The following is a 21,536-nucleotide window of genomic DNA, read 5'->3' on the forward strand; positions in this document are numbered from 1 at the left end:
GCATTAGGTTTTATTAATCTTATTTTGTTTAGGTTCGGAGGAACCTTTGTTTTCCTAAAGGGCTATGGAGAAAGTTCTTTTTACACAGCACTAAGAATTTACACATGGTTGCATGAAGTCAAACCATGATCGATAGAGGCGTCGAAGTTGGCATATTCCGACATTACATAGAATGAGGGTCAATAGAGTCATGTGCCGAACAGGCACACAAGTTCTAGGCGTCTCGGGTTTCGTCCCGTGTATCACTGCCGCGGATACTTGGACCGATAGAGTCGACGCGGAACTATAGAGAGTCCTAAGTGTTTTTGAATAGAGTACCTTTTTATGAATGGATTCTCATGAGGCATTTCTATAATCGCCTCACATATACTAGTCATGTATAATTAAGGTGGGGACGACAGTTGACTGAGTGACTCCGCCTTAAATCTACAACCAAACGAGGAACAGGAAATGAGGCGGCCTTCACTCACTCTAGGTCTATCCATCTCAATTATACATGGCCGAAACGTATATGTTTAGCCATTATAGTTTTACCTGATGAATTTTTTTTTGTTTTTAATTTTAGAACAGTGTTGCGACTTTCGCCTTAATGGGGAAATAATCACATTTAGAATTAGCCTTTTAATGTTTTCTGTTAGTTATTTGGGATTGAGAGACGTACCAAAATCTATCGGTTTCCATGATGCTTCTCCCTAAGCATTAGAGTTAGATTCCTCCTGTGTCCTTGTCTTTTCCTTCGGTTGGGTAGTCCCTTTTGAAGTGTCCCATTTCACCACATATGTGGCAAACTGTATTGGTCGCCGCATTGGTGGTTGATGTAATGAACTCAACCGGGGTTCTGCAGACACGAGCAGTATGCCCCATCATGTGGCACCTAGCACAATAGAGCTCCCGGCATACACCATGATGATGGTAGCTACACTTGCTGTAGTGGGGAAGGTTTCCTAGGTATGGTCTCCTAGACGTTGGGATGGAAGGGTTGGCAGGGGTATTAACTGCCTCAGCTCGTTGCCTTTCGGAAGGTCCTTGAGCCGAGGTACTTCCCTCCTTGATCTTGATCTTTCTCTTCAGTGGATTTAGTTGAGGTTCTTGGGTGACTGGGTATGCAGGTGTTGGTTGCTGCTGTCCACTACTGGGATCGGAATTTCCGACAGGGCTCTTGCTAACATTGGCGTTGTTAGCATTTAGTTGAGCCATGACAGCCGTTACGGCCGCTGAGACTGCAGCCTGGAAAGTAGCTTCATCAAATAGGAGAGTCGGTTTCTTGCCAGCGGATGGGTTACGCTTCTTCGGAGGCATGGTTTTTCCTACACGGAAAGGAACACAAGCTGATGAGAGACGATGGTTAACCCTGGACGTATCTATCCTTACTATATTAGGCATAAACCTTTCTCGTACCTCGGGTATTGGTTGTCTGAGTGTCGACGTACATCCCTATGATGTAGTCCTAGTATGCAAGGTAGGAGTATGAGTATCGGAAAAGCCATAAGATGCGAGTTGTTCCTACTAAGTTACCTTTATACTGGGAAAGGTTTCACTCTCCAGCCTAGAAAGATTTGAGAACAGTTCGAAACGAAGACCGCGGGAAGAAAACGCTCATGAATACTTATGGCTAAACACTCTCAATAGAGGTGTTGGGATCCGCTCTAAACGTGTTACTGGAAACGGGAAAAAAGGCGATTTATCTAACACATAGCATGAGTAGTGTAACCACTAACTCACTAAATTGTATTATTTTATGGGTGTATTACCGTGACGAACACGAGGTAAAGACACTTCTCGGGTTCCATATACTGGCTCCCTCTGTCTTTCTCGTATCCCTGACCGGGACCGGCGTTGGTTTCCTTCGGGTAGTTACCTAGGGTTCTCTCCTCGTATGGACATATTGAATCTGTACTCCACCTTCCTTCTGATTCCGACTCTGAGTGTCATCGCTTCAGGATGGATGACTGGAAATCTCGGAAGTTTAGGCGAATTTCTTCGCCGCTGTCCCTAAAAGATATAGGCACTTGGTGAATTCAATAGTCTCGACCTAGTTCATTTATTTCCGAACCGTAAATCTTCTCAATGAACCTCTTCGGGGCCTTAATTCAACTCTTCTACCGAGTACTGAAGTGGTTAGGGTTTTCTACAGGGTTCGTGCGAGAATGGAAATGTCTAAAGAATCCTAAGAGATTATTAACATTTCACTGTGTGATCCATATCGAGTCCTACTACGATTACACAGAGTATACAAATCATATATAGCTTAGATCTGATAGGCCTTCGAATATGTGATATTACTCTATATCCACATCCCAACGAGGAAAAGGAAGTAGGGCGAAACCACACATTCTTAGCATATGGGATCCTTGTTATATATAACCTTGGGAGTATACCCTCTGTAATTGTAGGTATATCAATAAGGATCTTTTTAGTTCCTCACACAAGGTTGTCTATGAATCCTAAAATACCCCTATGGAATTTTAATTCTTGTTTGTTTCTTATCTTCTGATTATGATTCTGGGAGTAATGTGAGTCTTTTAGTATTCTAAAATACTCCTATAGTATTTTAAACTTTATGTTTGGCTCTAGCATTCCTAGTTGGTAAGTCTCAGACCTATTGCAACACCACTATCACTCCCAAGCACACGTTCGTCGCATCTCGACTAAATGTAGTTGATCAGGTTACATTTATTCCAGCTTACGATTACATAACTACCCAGGTTTGACGGTAATGCTCAACATCCGAAGACTTTTATTCTTGTTCTTCTTGTGATACTTGTGTTCGAGTGTTTTAGATTCTGGATGTTCTTATACTTTGATAAAATATGGTTATATTTTAAAGTATAATTCTTGGTCAGAGTGTTTTATCCCTATGTATTTATAGGTTGTATATCTTTTATGAATTGATATACTTAGCTCACTATAAATAGGGGTGCAAACGAGCCGAGCCGAGCCCGAGCCTGGCCAGGCTCGGCTTGGGCTCGTTTAAGTTATACGAGGCTGGAGCTTGAGCTCGGCTCGATTCGAGCTTTCTTTTACTGAGCTTGGCTCGAGCTCGTAAAGAGTTATACAAGCTCGGTCGGGCTCGGGCTCGGCTCGTTTGTCATTTGATGTGCCTAAATAAGCTTAAGCTCAGCTCAAGCTCGTTAAGAAGCTCGTTTACTAATACCCGAAATCCATAATTTCCCAAATATGTTTTTATTTTAATATAAGAAAATAATAATAAATTATATTATGTAAAGGCTCGTTTAGGCTCGCGAGCCTAGTCGAGCTTAGTGACATAGGCTTGAGCTCGAGCTCGTTTAATAAACGAGCTTAATATTAAGCTCGAGCTTGGCTCGGGCTCGTTTAAAACCAGTTTTGAGTCGATCTTTTAACGAGCCGATCCCGAGTAGCTCCCGAGTAGCTTGGCTCGTTTGCACCCCTAACTATAAACAATGCTCTGATACCAATCTGTCACACCCCAAAACCGGAACGGCGGAAACGTTCTGGGGTGGATGACGTCATGTCAAGTATCACAACATATGCAGTATAGTAATAAAAGTACAACAACCATTACATTAATAGTAATAGTTTTACATGGTTTACATTGTATAGAATCATCAAAGTAATACAGAAACTAGTATCGATGCAGCTTGGCACAAAACTGTCTTCAACAAAAGCTCCTGGAATGTACCTGTCTAATGCTGACCTAAGAATACAAGTTATTTGAAAAGCGAGTATCAGCATTTTTACAAATGTTGGTGAGTTTATAAGTATTTAGTGTCATTTTATTCAAATAACTTTATTAAAAGTAGCAGTTTGGTATTAACAGTGTATTAGAGTCTTTTCCAGAAAATCCTATATTTTCTTAAATAAAAGTAGTCTTCTACCAAGACCCGACAGAGTTATGTGGTAAAAAGTAAGTTTTCCCTTAAACACTATCATTATCAAAATACGGTGTTTTACTTTAAAGAAAGTAGAAGAATATCAGGGAAAAATAACATATGCCTCAGCAGTGAAGACTGCTGACTAAGGCAAAGAAATCATAGACTCCAGGAGAGTGCCGACACGCCTGGCTCATTCTAACAAAAGGGAGACACAGACTCTAGACGGTATCAAATGAAAGATACGTCTAGCAAGGTCTAAAAATAGTGAACACAAACCCCAGACAGTATCAACTGAACGATACGTCTAGCAAGGTCTAAAAACAGTGTATACAGACCCCAGACAATATCAACTGAATGATACGTCTAGCAAGGTCTAAAAACAGTGTATACAGACCCCAGACAATATCAACTGAATGATACGTCTAGCATGGTCTAAAAACAATGAATACAATGAATATAGTGAATACAGTGTATAAAACTCGTTACCTTAAGGCCATGAATTATAAGGTAACCCTGAGATACTCGTAACCATACTGATAGACAGTAGAGAACTTGATGCCCTGCAAGCGTCAGTATGACTTTGACATTTGTCACCCCTTGGCTTGGTAGGTCGTGGACTGTAGCTAGCAGTCAGGGTGCGGGGGTGTCAATCCCGTATAGATCTATACACACAATGCCCGCTCTCCCTACAAGAGACTCTGGTTACCAACTTGACAACGGAGAAGGCCGTGTACTGAAGATGTATCTCGTGTAGTGAGATTTGATGTAAAATACTAGACTAACGATAGAGACTCACAACTGAACTGACTAATGTAAACCTATATGTCTATGCTTGTATACATAATATATAACTAGTGATCAAACGACCTTCGGACGGACATCCGATCCCACCAGACCACATCTCAACGAAGAAAAGGAAATAGGGTGAACAAGCCTTCCTAAGTCCTTTAAACATTATTTATATATATCTATACAAGCACAGGCATACATTTAACTATGTTTAAGTGTTTAACAAGTTGAAGCGTATCGTGAATTATAAGCGTATCGTGAAGTATAAGAGTATCGTGAAGTATAAGCGTATCGTGAAGTATAAGAGTATCGTGAAGTATAAGTGTATCGTGAAGCATAAGAGTATCATGAAGTAGGAGTATTAACATGTATAAGTGAAGTAAAAGCGTTAATAAGTATAAGTGAAGCAGAAGCGTTAACAAGTATAAGTGAAGTAGAAGCGATATCAAGTATAAGCGCATCACGAAGTGAAAGCGTTATCAAGTAGGAGTTTAAACTAAGTAGAAGTGAAGCAGTAGTATCTAACAAGTAAGAGTATAAAAACATGGAAGAAAAACCTTGATGAAAACTTTGGAAAACCTTCATACTTAAGAAAATCACAACTTGGTATTCTTTTGTAAATAAGTTTGAAAACCTTTAGACATCCTTTGGGAACCTTTCATAAACAAGTTTTAAATGAAACTTTGATAAAACATTATAAGTAAAAGCTGAACAAGTAACAACGTTTTAGAAAACCATTTACAGTATCATTCTCGGTAAAACAGTTAACAGTGTGGTAAATCCTTGTGCATGCGGGTTATCAATCACATGTGATTGATATGATAACTGGCATGTTCAACTTGTATCCCCCCCCCCCCATAAAAGCATTTAAAAACATTTAAAAAGGTTCATTTTGGGGTATGAACTCACCTGATGTAAGTGGATCCGACGAAGGTGTCGGTTGGGTGCTCGATGTCAAGTAAGGACTTGGACACACTTAGTTACCTATTAACATATGATAACATATGTTTACATACAATTAGTACATATAATACCAATTAAAGAAGTATATGCATCCTAAAGTGCGGAAAACACTTTGATTAAGTGCTTGGAGTGTCCCGGGTAACATTTAAGGGTGTGTGTGGCCTAGATAGGGAGTTTACTCTTCAAGAGTAAACTCTTTATAGAGTTCACGGCCCTAAGACCATGTCCCCATGAGTTTACGGCCGTAAACTCATGGTGGGAGTGTTCTAGGATGCTAAATGGCCTTATATCACTTGTAGATTTATGCTAAGTCCAAATATAATGCACATGAGTGGATTTAAGGCTTCTAAATGGACCAAATAGGAGTTTACGGCCCTAAACAAGGATTTTACGGTCGTAAGCTCCTATGTACATACTCCTTGGGTGTTTTAAGGGCTTAAATGATAGAGAATAAAATCCTATGCATTTTTCTAAGTCAAATGGGGAGTTTAGGGCACCATTTGGGCATTTTCTAGGAGTTTACGACCCATGGACCTTTCCTAGGGGGGTTTACAGCCGTAAACTCCCATTTCCTTGGATTAATTGAAGTTTTAAGCCTTTACAACAATGGAATTGCTTCTAGACATTTTTCCAAGGCCATAGGAGGTGTTTGTGGGCATTTCTAACACTTAAACTTGAATTTACTCCCCATGAAGAGGAGTTTACGGCCCAAGCATGTGATTGGGCAGTAAACTCATGTTTACTCTCCAAAAACTCGATTCAAGGTGTTCTAAGTCCGATTCCATAAGCCTACAAGTCATATCTAAGCCTTAGGGGCAATTTGGAGGGGTTTTGGGGATTAAAAACCCCATTTAGGGGTGTTCACGGTCCAAGAGAGTTCTTGGGCCGTAAACACATGTATTGGCCCCTAATTTATGTTTTAAACATGAATATGCATGTTAGATAAGCTATACAACAAGTTAGGATAGTTTACCTACTAGTTTGGGGCTCGAAACGGACGATTTTTTGCTCGAAAAATAAGTTGTAGAGAGAGAGTATAAAGGGTGAAATGGAGTTTACTCTCCCTTATATATGGGCTTGAGTTGAGGCTCAGTGGAAATCTACCCGATACTGCCGTTAAACGGGGCTTTTTGGTCGCACCCGATTAAACGGTCGAATTTTGACTTGGTTGAAACTAAACATTTTTAAGGGCATTTTGTGGGTGTTTCTAATTTGTTTCAACCCTTACCAAGTCATTATGAAAGTCCCACATAAATTAACCAGTCCAAAAGTTAACGGACAGTTAAATAAAACGAGGCTTATTAACGGAAAAGGGGTAAAAATGACGGAATAAATTTCGGGTTGTCACAATAATACCATGAGTTTACGGCCGTAAACTCATGGGGAAATGACCATGGGCCATAAACTCATGAGTTGTTACCATTTGGACCATAAACTCCTTTGAGAGGCACTACACTCCTTAGATGCAACCCTAATGTACTCCTAACACTTGAATCAAAGTGTTATCCATGTTTTAGTGTGTCTTTATTTGAGTAATTAGTTGTTAATTGACTAATTGGATGCATATATGTGTCAATATATGTTAAATAGGATCCATTTGTGTGCTCAAGTCTTCACTTGACACTTAGCATCCTATACCATCCGTTCATTAAAACCACTTACTACAGGTGAGTTCATACCCCTTAATTAACCTTTTAAATGTTTTTAAATGCTTTTATGGGGGGAGGGGGAATACAAGTTGAATCATGTTAGTTATTATATCAGTCACATGTGATTAATAACTACCAAGCTATGGAATTAGTACACTTTTAGCTGTTTTACTAAGTATACTAGTTCAAAATGATTTCTTAAACGTTTTTACATGTTAAACTCTCTATCAAACTTGTTTGTTATACTAAATCTTTCCTTTCAAATTCTCTTATAACTATGTTTCAAACAAAGGATTTCTTATACTTTAAACTGTTTATGTCAACAAACTGCTTTTAAATCGTTTTATAAATTAACATCAAGTCCTCGTTTTTATTATTAAATTCTTCAAATGTTCTAAAAACCTCTTTTAATGCTTTTATATTGTCAAATGCATGCCTTTATATGTATATTTATGTAAGTAATGTTTAAAGGACTTAGTACTACTAGCTCGCTTTAATTCCTTTTCTTTGTTTGGATGTAGCCTTAGGGTATCGGTTATTTGTTCGAATGTCGTCTAAATATTAGTTATATATTATATATACATATATAGACATAAAAGTTCTATCAATCAATTCAGTACCTTTGGGGCAAAGGCATACTTTCGGTTATACACATACATTACTAGTAACTATAATAGGTATAGTTAGAAGATACTACTTACTATTCCTAGTACAAGGAATCACACAAGAGTCAGTTCATTCATGGGTCTATACAAATATACTATTACATACTATATGAAGAGATACTATTACATACTATATGAAGAGATACTATTACATACTATAACAGAGAATACTAGACAGAGAATACTATAACAGAGAATAATATACAAAGAATACTATAACAGAGAATATTATACCAAGAATACTATACAGAGAATACTATACAAAGAATATTATACATAGAATACTATTACTATAACAAGATTCAGAGATAACATAATGTGAGATACTACTTCATGACACATCGACCATTTCGTTATGTCACATTTTGTAACTAGAATATCCTAGAGGGAGAGCGTGAGTTTGCATATAGATCTATACTGGATTGACTATCCTACACCGTTGTTGTTCGCTACAGTGGGACTTGCAAGTCTACGGGTGCCAAATGTCATTTCTTCCGACGTCTTTCATCGTTGTGTTTTAGTCAGATTAGTATGGTAATAATCACATCACATTTTGCCTTACCATTGGTTTTAAGGTAGTTATTACTTCAGTGATTAATACAAATAATACTGTAGTACACATATACATTTTCCCATTATTTTCAAATTGTGATCTTCTCACATAAAGGGTAATATAAGGCTATATTTTCATAATAATAGTTCTACATGGGAAAAACCTTCATTCTTACAGAGAGGCAAACTTTCAAAATAGTCGGGTCTTGGTAAAAGACTACTTTTTATACTAATTGGAAATATAGGATTTTCTCGGGTTTCATACTTATACAAACTTTTTGACTAAACATTTACTAGTCTTTTCTTTACAGTTTTACAAAGCAATGACACTAAAATACTTATGAATTCGTCAGCTTAAATGTTGATCTACGCTTTCAAAATAACTTGTATTCTCGGGTCACCAGTAGACAGGTACGATGACCAGGTTTTGAGAGGACGGAGTAGTCAAGATTCATCTTTCATTTTGATTACTTATCATGTCTTATTCTATAAAAGAACACTCATGTATTAAAATTTTACTATTAATGCAATGGATGATGTTGTTGCTTGTTTACTACTTTGCACTGTTGTGATACTTTACATGACGTCCTCCGCCCCATAACTTTTCTGCCGTTCTTGGTTTTGGGTTGTGACATATGGTATGTGGTGGTTTTGGGTTGTGACATTCGTGCTTATAATTTTCAGTTTTGGTTTCAGGTACTTCCACTAGCAAGGGGGAGAACTCGGGATGACATCATGACACACACCATAGTTTTTAGCCTGGGATTTTTAGACTCTGATGTTTTGTCACGTGATTTGATACAATATTTTGATATGATGTTTTGGGGATACATGACTTGTAATTTTATTATGATGATGATGAATTATGGTTTTCTTAAATGATTTTAAAATGAAATTTTTGAACCAAATTTTTGGAATGTTTCAGTATGTTTAACATTTTAATTATAATAATAAATGTCTTTTAAAAGTTTTCTTTCATTTATTAATAATAATAAGTGGTTTTAAAATTAATGAAGAATAATTATAAATAATAAAATCAAATTATATAGATCATAGATATGTCATATTATCCATGCAAGTCTCTTTTGAAATGCAAATTATCTATCTTATCAGTTTATTATTTAGTATATGTTTCATATTTTAATAGTAATATTAAGTGTTTCTTAAAAGTGTTCTTTACATATTAATAATAATAAGTGGTTTAAAACTAGAGAACAATAATTTTAAATGATAATAACATCAATTTATAAATTACATAACATTAGCAACAAATAAATTGTATTTTAAATGAACATCATTATTGAAATTAGAAAATAATCGCATAAGTAAAAAATTTTAATTAATCAATCATAACAATTGTTAAAAATAATATTAAATAGATAATTATCTTTAATTTTATTAATGAGGAAGGAGGGTTAATGTCAATAAATAATATTATTCAAAATATTATGTCAAAGTTATTATGAATAACATAACCATTTTAAACATATATTTTTAACCTATGATGCGCAACGCGCGAGAATTCGTCTACTATATAATTATAAAAGAGACATTTTTATTTACATCAGATTCATTTGAAACCTCCATGACTTTTCAATTTCTTACTAATAATTATTATAAAATTATTAATATGTTAAATTAATGCAAAAACTAATTCTAATCATAAATTAACTAAAATATAATATTAAAATATCATATTTTACTTCTATTTATAAAGTTATGACTTTAATCTTTTATCATATTATAGTTAACTTATTAGTTTAGATATGTTGTGTATGTGAGCAATTGTCATTTTAAAGTCACAATTTTGTATAATTTATGATTTTGTGCAAAATAGTTAAATTATTAGTTTCAATATAATGTTAAACGGTTAACTGAAATCAAAATTTTAGTTAAACTTGAAAAAATTGAGAGACTATTTTATAAATAGTTAAAACTTATAAATTATAGTGTTAAACCTAAATTGTAATCCTAAATTAACAAAACCATGAAATAATTTTTTATAATCCTTAATAATTTTCAAATAAATAGCTTAAAAATAACTTACAATAAAAATAGTTAAAAATAATATTATAAAAAAATTATAATGTTATCTTTAAAAAAATAATGTTTGATGGTTTAAATAATTACAATCAAATAAATTTTAAAAATTTTAAATTTTTTAAACCAAATTAAAATAATAAAAGAGTTTCCAAATACGTTATATACATAAATTATATTGTTAAATTTAAAAACAAAAACAATATTATATGTTTTAAATAATTACAGCAATAGAAATTAAAATCTTAAGTAAATAAATTTTTTAAAATTAATTAATCATAAGAACAACTATAAATATCATTAAACAATATATTATATTTAATTATATTCATGGTTAACACCTAAGTACTAAGTAGAGCTTATTGAGAGAATTAAGAGAATATTAGATTTGTCATTTAATTTTTTTTTTAAAAACAACTGAGATTATAGAATTTTTAAAGATATCTACATTATCATATAGTAATTCAAAACAAAACATATTTATACAAATTTATTAAACAACATCAAAATACTCTAAAAATTGTGTCTACTACAACGAGCCATTTTTGCTATAATTAAAAGGCAAGCGAGTGGCATAACACGTGTAGGGCATAATGCAAGTCTATATACTCCAGTCCACTGCTCAACTGCCAAAACTTCTGCTTCAAGTTCAACCTAGTTGACATCGTCATTTAACATTTTCCCCCAAAATTTTCATCCTCCCTCTTCCTCCCATCGCCGCCGCACCACCATGTACAAACCGAATATTCCGGTGATATCCCTACTAATTTTGTCCTTCGCGGCGGTTTTACTCCGATCACAGTCTATATATCCATCGAGGTACGACGGATTCGTGTATAAGAAACGCGCGGCGTCGACGGACACCGTCCTGATTGAGGCCTTCTACGATCCAGTTTGCCCCGATAGCAGAGATTCGTGGGCTCCACTCAAACAAGCCGTCGATCATTACGGCCCCACCGTCGTCTCTCTCATCGTTCACACTTTCCCTTTACCGTAAGTATTCCCACTCTCTTTTTCAATACTCAAGCTACTTTGTTCATTAATGGCGATTCATTTTTCCAGAGCAATAAGTCATAAATTCAGAGCGATTGTGCTTTAATCAACAGAAGCTTGTGAATCTGAAGTCGTGTTTTGTTCTGAATTTGTTGCTCTTGGCTCTGGAAAAAGGGCTAGATATATGATATGCTATTTGTTTATTTCTATTCGAATTTTAGTTATAATTTTATTCTTTTATTGTAGTTTGAAAACATTGCTAAAATAAACGTATTTTCAGTTAGAGTCCCTAAACTTATCGTTTGTTTTCAAACATGTCACTTTTGCAATTATTTTTGTCATTTCAACAATTACTTTATATTTATTGGTATATATTTTAAATAATCAAAGTTAATGACTAGTCAATAATAAATTAATATTAATATAAATATTATAATTAAAAATATTTTTTAAATGGCAAAAAATAAAATAATAATAAATATTATATTTAGTTTAATTTATTGATGATTTAAATATTCGGTGGATGACCCAAGATGACATGATAATAAAAAATACACAACTTTGAAAATGCGATATGAAAAAAACGACAAAAAAAAATACTTGATATGTTATAAAATGAAAAATTGATGTTATTTTTATATATTTTATCAATTACGTTTAGATAAATATACATTAATTTGTTTAACAATATAAAACTATATATATATATATATATATATATATATATATATATATATATATATATATATATATATATATATATATATAGATGTTAAATATTGTTATTTGATTAAAAAAATAATATAATCGAAGTTTGCAAGTCTTTTAAACTGCCAAAGATAGAATATAGGTTGCATTTGATTTTTTGTGATGTGGCATTGTAAATGAGTTTGCAAGCGGCTTTGAAAGGTCATATATTATTTGGTGTTGAGGTGGGTAGCCACGTGGCATCCATGTGGCATTCGATATTTTGTTGAGTAAGTTATGGAAATATATTTTTGTTGAGGTGGGTACCCTCGTGGCATTCAATATTTTATTGAGTAATTGTGAGACTTATGACTTAATTTAAAAAAAATATATATAAAAATTAAAATATTTAAAAACTTTGAATTTATAAAAAAAAATATAAAAAATAATGAATTATTATAATGGAAATATTTTTTATCTTTTAAATTTAAAAAAAATAAATTAATTAATTAATAAGTTTTAATTTTAGGAATTTTGAAAATTAAAAATAAGTTTATTAGTGAAATTAAAAGTAATTATTCTATATTTATTGTAATTATTTCATTAAAATCTAATGTGGAATTTAATAAAATAAAAAAATTAATAAAATGATATGTGTAAAAAAATTATTTAAAATAGCCACAAAATGACATTTAACAAATTAAACTAGAGTGTAAAAAATAACAAAAAAAAATTAACAAAAAAAAAAAAAAAAAAAAAAAAAAAAAAAAAAATTTCATTTATTTTATTAGAGAGGATTACAAAAATCCAAGAAATTTATGTGCCATTCGAGTAAACTATAGAAATGAATCGTGTGGTAGTATACCAACTTTGTCAATTTTGTTTAGTATTGATCTTGATTCATTCCATAGCTATTATTTTTTTTATTTTCTTTATAACTATATTTTAATTTATATTAATATTAAATGTTATTATTATAATAATTACTTTTGAATTTATAAAAAAACAATTAAACCCTATTGAAAAATGAAAACCACCTCTCAGCATGGCCTAGTTGTTTGTACATATGTTAGTTTTGAATTTTGATTGCAATAGTACAACATTTAATGCATAGAGTACATGGGTGATGCGTCTATTAAAGTAGCACGTACAACATGGGTGAGCTCAGTTTTCACTTTTGAAGAACCAAGTTGCCAACTTTCTTTTAAAAATATGTTGATAACCATGAAAAGCAAAAGAAAGCTCCCACATTAGAGGAACAAATATTACATATAGTACAACATATGATGCGTCTTTTTAAAGTAAATGGATATGATTTATATTTTTTTAAAGTAAATGGATTTTGGTGGGATATAAAGTAGTTTTCTTGATTTGAAGTTTTGGGCCTCTTTTTGTCTTTGATTTATGATTGGAAGCGACTTTACTAACTCTAGATCTCCAATGCCAAACAGCACTACAGCACATACTATTACAATCAAAATTATATATTTAAAAAAAAAATCCGTTCCTTTGGATAACTTAGATCAAACGAGAGCTTTTTCTTTAAAAAAAAAACTTTAAATTGAAATTTTCATTATGGAATTTAAAGTTAAAAAACTTATTTTATCTGGCACACTATGAGAGTTTTTTTTTTTTTTTTCAATTTGCTTATTTATGGGACGTATTAATTTTGTTTTAATCATTTTATTGTTGTTTGTATAAGTGTTTATTTTTAACATTTGTTCGAAACCATATGGGACCCACCAAATCATTGGAAAAACTTACGGTCAAAATTTGTTAATTGACAAGCTCTTTTAAAAAAAATGGTTTGAAAAACTAATCGAATAGTGTTTTTTTTTTTTCAATTTTCAGAAACTCCTAAAAATCTCTTGTTATGGATGCTTTTAAAAGTGTTGAGCTCAAATTTTGAGGTAATGCAATAAACACAACTTAGCATAAAAAGTCGGGAAAAAGTGGTTTTCCTTTTTTAATTAACTATTAACAAATTTGTCCATATTTAATTTTTTTCTTAATGTGTCATCATTTTGTCTAATATTTTTTAAACATTATGTATCCAACATCACTTTATCTATACATTACATGATACTAGAAAAAAATAAAATAAATAAATAACATGTAATCTAGCATCATTGTGAATAAACTCGTAATGGTTTTCGAAGTTATGTTTTGCGGTTTATCATTTTTTTTTAATGTTTTTCTACAGATACCACGATAATGCTTTCATTACTTCTAGAGTGTTGCATATTGTCAACGACTTAAATTCTTCGGCTACATACCCTCTGTTGGAGGCATTCTTTAAGTATCAGGTTACAACTCTTGACTCAAAATCAATCATTTACCATATATGCTAAAGTTGTTACTTATTTTTTTTTATTTTTATTTTTTTTTGCTTTTGTTTATTTGCGAAATATAGAAAAATATTACAAACTTTCACCGTTGTATTTGATTTACTCAATCAGTAGTGATTAGACCCTTGTATTTTATTAACATTTTAGAAAAAAAAAACATTTTTGCATTTTACCTAGTTTTGAAAAAGGGATAAATACATAAAAACACAAAAGTATTTTCACTATTTTATCGATTTAGCCACCGAAATATTATTATAATAACCAGAGATTGTAATTTTGTTTTTTTAAGCTCGGTAGCTTAGTAAATTATTTTTTCTAGAGTAAATTATTGAAATCCTTCCTGTGGTTTGGTCAAAATTGCACGTTTGGTCCCTAACTTTTTTTTTGCACTCGGATCGTCCCTGTGGTTTGATTTTGTTGCGTTTTTCATCCCTATGGTTTGGTAAAAATCGCATGTTTGGTCCCTATCTTTATGTATGTAAGGGACGAAAAATGCAACAAAATCAAATCATAGGGACGAAAAACGCAACAAAATCAAACCATAAGGACGATCCGAGTACAAAAAAAAAAGTTAGGGACCAAACGTGCAATTTTGACCAAACCATAGAGACGATTTCAGTAATTTACTCTTTTTTCTAACGAGTCAAAAATAGTATAATGGTTTATGTACTATAGAAAATAGTCAACCAACTAAATGGACAAAATAATGAAAGTACAAGTGTTTTTTTATATCTTTTTGTTTATTTCAATAATTCATTCCAATTTTTAATCATGGTTATACTTTTGTAAGCTGATCATGTGTTTATTGACATATCAACAGAACCAATTTTACAATGCAAAAACTAATAACATATCCCGAGCAGCTGCTCTCGATAAAGTTATAGGATTTGCATCAAGAACACTTGGAAACTCCATCCAATCTGCCATTAGGTCAGGATTCAGTGACACAAAAACCAGTATCAAAACAAGGGTTTCATTCAAGGTAATTAATCCAACCCAGCTTCATGAGTTGTACATTGTGCATAAAATGTAGTACCACAACTAGCTTAAGAAATACATAACAAACATTTCAAAAAAAATAGTTAAAGACTATTTTTTTTTTTTGGGATGGGTTGGGGCTATCCTAATATATTGAGACAGCCCCCATATAGGGACAACCCAATACAGGTTTCCACATTGCAGAGTTTGGGGTTGTCCCTATAAGTGGTTGAGAATTCTTACTTAAGAATTCTCTGTTCCATATAGGGACAACCTCATATAAGTTTCCACACTGTAGAGTTTGGGGTTGTCCCTGTAGGTAGTCGAGAGAATTCTTACTTGAGATTTTTTTTTTTATTTTTACAGTACGGATGTATGAGAGGGGTGTATGGCACGCCATTCTTTTTTGTAAATGGATTTTTGGTACCCGTTAGTGATGATGATATGATCGACTATAATGGATGGAGAAAAATCATCGATCCATTGACTACCAAAGGGAAGAATGAGTATCCTTTGACAATCTTCTGATTTGGGAAGTTTTTTACTTTCCTTTTATGTGTTTTTCGTTTGTAACAATGTTCATATGTGGGATTTCCGGAGTTGTTCTATATTGAATAAAACATGAATAATGTATGAACGTTTCAAATCGAAAGGAAGGTAATTTGTGAATTTTATCTATAATTGTGTTCTGTTATGAGTTATTTATTGCATGGGTGATCGATTTTATACGCAAACATTTTTTTGCACGTCTTTTCGGTCATTAATTATAACGTATGAAAATAGAGAAAATTAGGCATGTGGGGTTTTCCATTTTTGTCTGTTTAAGTACACTTGATTATACAAATAATTGTCCGTTTGTTACTAATTTTAGTACGCAAGAATTTATTGATGTATTGAAGTTTACCGACTAATATTGAAAATGCACGCGTTCATGTACCTGTACCCCATGAAGATATGCATGGGCCCGGGTTTTGAGTTTTGAGTTTTCAAGCAGCAATAGGAGCAATAGGGTCTATTCAAGCAGGTTTTGAGGCCGGACAAAAAAAAATCTCTATTCTAATAAATTATTAGGTTTAATCTCTTATTGACAAGTGGTATTATATTAGAACTCTTCATTAAATTATATGTCTCATATCATGCCATTTGTCAACATATTAATTATCCATTTCGAATTTCAAAATTTAAATTTCTCACCCTAATTATATTAAATTTTAAATTTTTTCACTTTAATTATATTAAATTAATAACATTAGATTAAAAAATAAAATAAAATTAATACAGATTATAATATAATATATTTCACGTATTTATTTAAATCAATGATTATAATTTTATATAGCTAAAACAATATCTCTTAAGTAATACTTTATTTAAAATAATTAATTAATAATTTTGATTTTTTAATATAAAATATTATTTAATTATATAACCGTGGTTTTCACGGGTTATAAACTAGTAATAATAATAAAGCTTGTAATTTTTTAAGCGAAGGGGCACCTCAGGAAAATTTTATTTATAAAAAATAATAATACAAAGTTAGGGACTTTCCACATATGGAAAGGAAAAACCCATGAGACAGCCCCGTACTAAACAACATACCATTTTTTTATTATTATTATTTTAAATTTACGTGCATTTTTAGAAGCAAAGTCATTAATAATAATATTAATATGTGAATATTGTCCGACATATCTTTCTCAATGCATAACATGGTCAAAATATTTGGTTTTTCTTGTGACATTGATGATCTCAACGGGGTTGGTCCGTTGATTTTGAAAACCTTATATGAAAAATAAAAATCAACCCATAAATATATTTTTATATATAACCAAACATTCCTTAATACTATGATAACTTGATAATTATTATAAAAAAACAATTAAAAAATTAGTTAGAAAAAACAAGAATAAGGAATAAAAAAATGATTAATAAAAAATTAAGAAGATGTTGTTTACAAGAATCGAACCATGGTCAATTAAGAAGGAAGGATTAAAGAAGGCACTTTTATTGGTTGTTTGATTTGCTTCTTACTAGGTCCGGTTAGAGGTTACCTCTTACTCGATCCAATACGAATGTTTATTACCAACACCTTTATCCTTTTACCGAGTCCTAATGCCTCTTACCCGATCCTCTAAAAAAAGAGGTTGACCGAAGATTAATGTGACATCATGTTTCTTGCCATTTCTTATTTCAGGGTTGTGCGTTAGAAGTCGATTGTGTAAAGGCTTTGGGCTTTAAGGAGGTAAAGTTTAGACCTTTTAGGAGGTGATAATGATGGTTGCAAGATCTAACCCTTGAATTGTGTTTTTCGACTGAAGCGTTGAAAAGGAAGAGTCATAGACCAGGTTTCTTGCATGAAATACGGATTTTAGTTTGAGAAGTTTTTAGTCCAAAATAACTACGTTAGATTGTGGGGCTCTTCAATATATTTTTGTGCATATAAAGAACGCCAAAATCGAAGTTGAAACGAAAAAGTTGTTGCGGGTTGAATCTTATGTTGGATATAAGATGTGGTAGTATGTTGGGTGTACTGGTTGATAAAAGGTGCACCTCTAAGAGACTACGTCGGGCGTAGGATTTGGTACGCCGGGCGTACACGATCTGAACCCAAACCCTAAATCTGGGGTTTTGAGCCTTATTTAAGTACCTTAACTTCTCTATACCTCTTCTATTCTCAGCCTCTATCTCTCCAACGTCCTCACTTGAAACCCTAATCCTAGTTTGAGCATTTTGAGCCAAAAGTGTTCTTTTAGGTTCCTTTGAAGGAAGAAGATGTTGGTGATAGTGCTTGGAAGCTTGAAACAACTTTGTATCTGGAAGTTCTATTCCCTCATTCATCTCAAGGAGGTACAAAGTTTGTACCTTTATGTCTTCATTGATAGATCTAGCTTAGATGTTAATTTTATGTCCTTTTTGTCCCACAAATTGGTCCATTTGAGTGTGAGTTTTTCTAGAGCTTGTGAGGTGCATTTCCAGGTGTATTTGAGGGTGTTAAGTCATAAAAATGCAATATTGGCCTTGTTCTTCCATTCATGCATGAGTTATGAAGCTTAGAACCTTATGATAAGTTAGGGTTTTGGATTTGGACCCTTTCTAGACATGCAAAGTAGTAAAGTTGGAAACTTTTATGATTTAGGATGCCATTTAGATCTAGATTTGAGCTCTATACGAGAGGTCTTGAGAGAAAAATGCTTAATGGAAACATTGGATCCAGCTTGCGTACGTTGGGCGTACTAAGCTTGAATCACATATGTTGAGTGTAGGTTGGAGTACGTTGGGCGTAATCAAATTGCCTTGGACTTTAAGTTTCTTTGATTTTTGTTGACCGTTGACTTTTTTACCAAGTTTGACTTTGGGGAAAACTTGAGGGTTTTGGACTATTGATTAAGATTTTACCTGTTTTGGTGAATAGTGGATTCGTGGGAGCAAGTAGTGCAGAAAGGGAATCACGTATCAATATTTCGGGGTTTCCATTTCAGGTGAGTTCTCTTCACTGTACCTATAGGTCGAAGGCACCAATGCCAACCCATTAATTTTGGTTATAAATTATTAGAAGGATCCCTTAGGAATTGTATTTAGTCATGTAAGATAGACTGAGGACTCTTGATTTCGGATTTCCTGCATGTTCCTTGTTTGGTTGTGACTCTAAAGTAGGATCATATGTTCGGGTGTCTATCTTAACTCTAGATACACATGGTTACGAATTCCTTGCAGAGTTAGTCACGTATCCTTGCGTGTAGGATATTGCTACGCTATAGTAATATGTTATATATATATATATATATATATATATATATATATATATATCTTGGTGTGATAGGAGGCAGCAGTAGTATGTACTAGTTAAAGTACCAATAGGCAGGTTATCGTCTAGTGGAGTGTCTTAGGGCTGTACGTAGTCATGTATGATAGCCCGAGAACTTCTAATCTAGGATTTCTTACATGTTCCGTGTTTGGTTGTGGCTCTAGAGTAGGATCATCTATCCGGGTGACTATCCCACCTCTTGTTACTTATGGTTACGCATTCCCAGGAGGTTTGCTGGTAGTGGAGCAGTTTTGTGAGAGGTCTAGTAGGCGATAGTGAGTCGTATGATTGATATTTTCTATATTATGTGCCTACTTGATTGTTGTTTGCTGTCACACCCCCAAACCAGAACGGCGGAAACGTTCGGGGGTGGAGGACGTCATATTCAATATCATAACAGTTCGTAGAGAGGAAAGTACACACCACCATATATATAAAGGTTTTCAAAATGTTTACATAATTGTATTCGTTACATGTTCAAAAGATAAATACATAAACATCTCTCAAAAGAAGTAATTAACGCCAGCGCGTAAATCCCCAAAAGTTGATTTCCAAACCTGCTTAGCAGTTCCCTGAGAATACAAGTTATTTCAAAGTAAAAGTGTCAACAATTAAGTTGGTGAGTTCATAAGCGGTTTTGAGAAATTATATGCCATTCCAAAATACGTGTGTAACACCCCGTTCTTTAAGTTTTTAATTATAAGTCACTGAGGTTTAAGAGGAAGGGCAGTTCTGGTCTTTTTGGGAATTGGGTTTCTTCCGATGAGGTTTCTGGCTAGTGTATGTTGTTAGAAGCATTAGACTTCCCGTCACCCCGTATGAATCTAAAGTTAATTGGGAGCGGATTAGATGAGAGGAGTTGTGGTGTTTTGAAGATGATTATTGTTTTTAGTTCTTTATGGAGTAAGTGGGATAGGGGCCCATGCATGCATGGCATGCACGTTTATATCTTGAAGTTTGGCTAGGTTGTAACAGCCCGAAATCCAGGTATTCTTCTATTAAGCCCTTCATCGTTGATATGTTGCCAATTAGGGTTTGCATGATAGGCGAGTACGCTGGGCGTACAAGGAGTACGTTGCGCGTACTCGCGCGCTTCATTTGGACGCGTTCATCCTCAGGTACGTTGGGCGTACCCAAGGTTACGCGGGGCGTAACCGGTCCAGATCTAAAAACCCTAATTCATTTGGTGGGGCTATAAAAAGAAGGTGTGGCTCGACTTCTCAGCCACCATCCCTCAGAGAGAAACCCTAAAGAGAGTGTGCATTCGTTCTTTATCCATTTGTGTGTATTCTAAGCTTAGTGGTGTCATTCCAAAGTAGCAAAGGAGAAGAAGAACTCATTGGGAAGGCTAGAAGTTGTGTTCAAGTGTAGATCTGAGCTTTGCAAGGGTTGAAGCTTCATTATCAGGTAAAAAGTTTGGATTTTGTCACTTGGTTCATGTTATATGCTTCAAGTATCATGTTCTAGGGTTTTTGTCCCCAAAGTTGGAGACTTTTTGTGCAAATGGTCTCCATGAGCTTAGATCCATCATACTTCTGGTCTTTTGGAGTTTTAGATTCATAAAAATGGCATCTTGGACGTGAATGATGCACCATGCATGAGATCTAGATCCTTGAGTTGGAATAGAATGATGTTAAGAAGTGTTGGAGCCTTTACAGCCATGCCAAGGCTTAAAGGTCTCGACTTTATGGGTATAGACGCATTAACAGAGCCAGATCTAGAAGTTGGGGTAATGGCTTAACCGATTAAGACCAGAAATGAAGTGTGTATGGACCTGTCTATTACGCTGGGCGTAACTCCCAGTACGCGCAGCGTACTGGTTGGAGACCCCGTCTTTTGAGTTGGCGATGTACGCCCCGCGTACATCAGTGTGTACGCCCCGCGTACTAAAGATGTTGACTTTTGCTGACTTTTAGGGTTTTGGTCAACATGTGGACTTTGAGTCAAGAGAGGGTAAAATGGTCTTTTACCCCTCTAAGGAATGTTACTAAGGGGTAAAGTCTAATGGTGGAGGTCCCGGGCATGGCCCAATTATTGTTATGGACGTTGATATAGGCCCATTTGGCGAAGTGGGCCCAATTTTGTAAATTGGGCAGATATGGGTCTTTGTGTGAGATATGGACTTTGATCTTGGTCCGATAAGTGGATGTATGATTGGCCTAATGTTATATTGTTATGATGGCTAGTTCGGGATTTGCGGTGAGTTGGTGATT

General features: G+C 33.8%; 1 protein-coding gene across 1 annotated transcript; it reads left to right on the forward strand.

Moving 5' to 3' along the window:
* Positions 1 to 11,103: 11,103 nt before the first annotated feature.
* Positions 11,104 to 16,199, forward strand: LOC145086048 (Thioredoxin superfamily protein). Its single transcript, XM_079023762.1, has 4 exons — positions 11,104 to 11,505; positions 14,396 to 14,498; positions 15,361 to 15,522; positions 15,885 to 16,199. Exons 1-4 carry the CDS (start codon positions 11,243 to 11,245, stop codon positions 16,044 to 16,046), a joined length of 690 nt encoding a protein of 229 aa, XP_078879888.1. The 5' UTR covers positions 11,104 to 11,242; the 3' UTR covers positions 16,047 to 16,199.
* The last annotated feature ends 5,337 nt before the right edge of the window (positions 16,200 to 21,536 follow it).

The sequence above is a fragment of the Lactuca serriola genome, chromosome 2 (genome assembly GCF_051521515.1).
Source record: "Lactuca serriola cultivar US96UC23 chromosome 2, Lser_US96UC23_V15, whole genome shotgun sequence".
Lineage (NCBI taxonomy): Eukaryota > Viridiplantae > Streptophyta > Magnoliopsida > Asterales > Asteraceae > Lactuca > Lactuca serriola.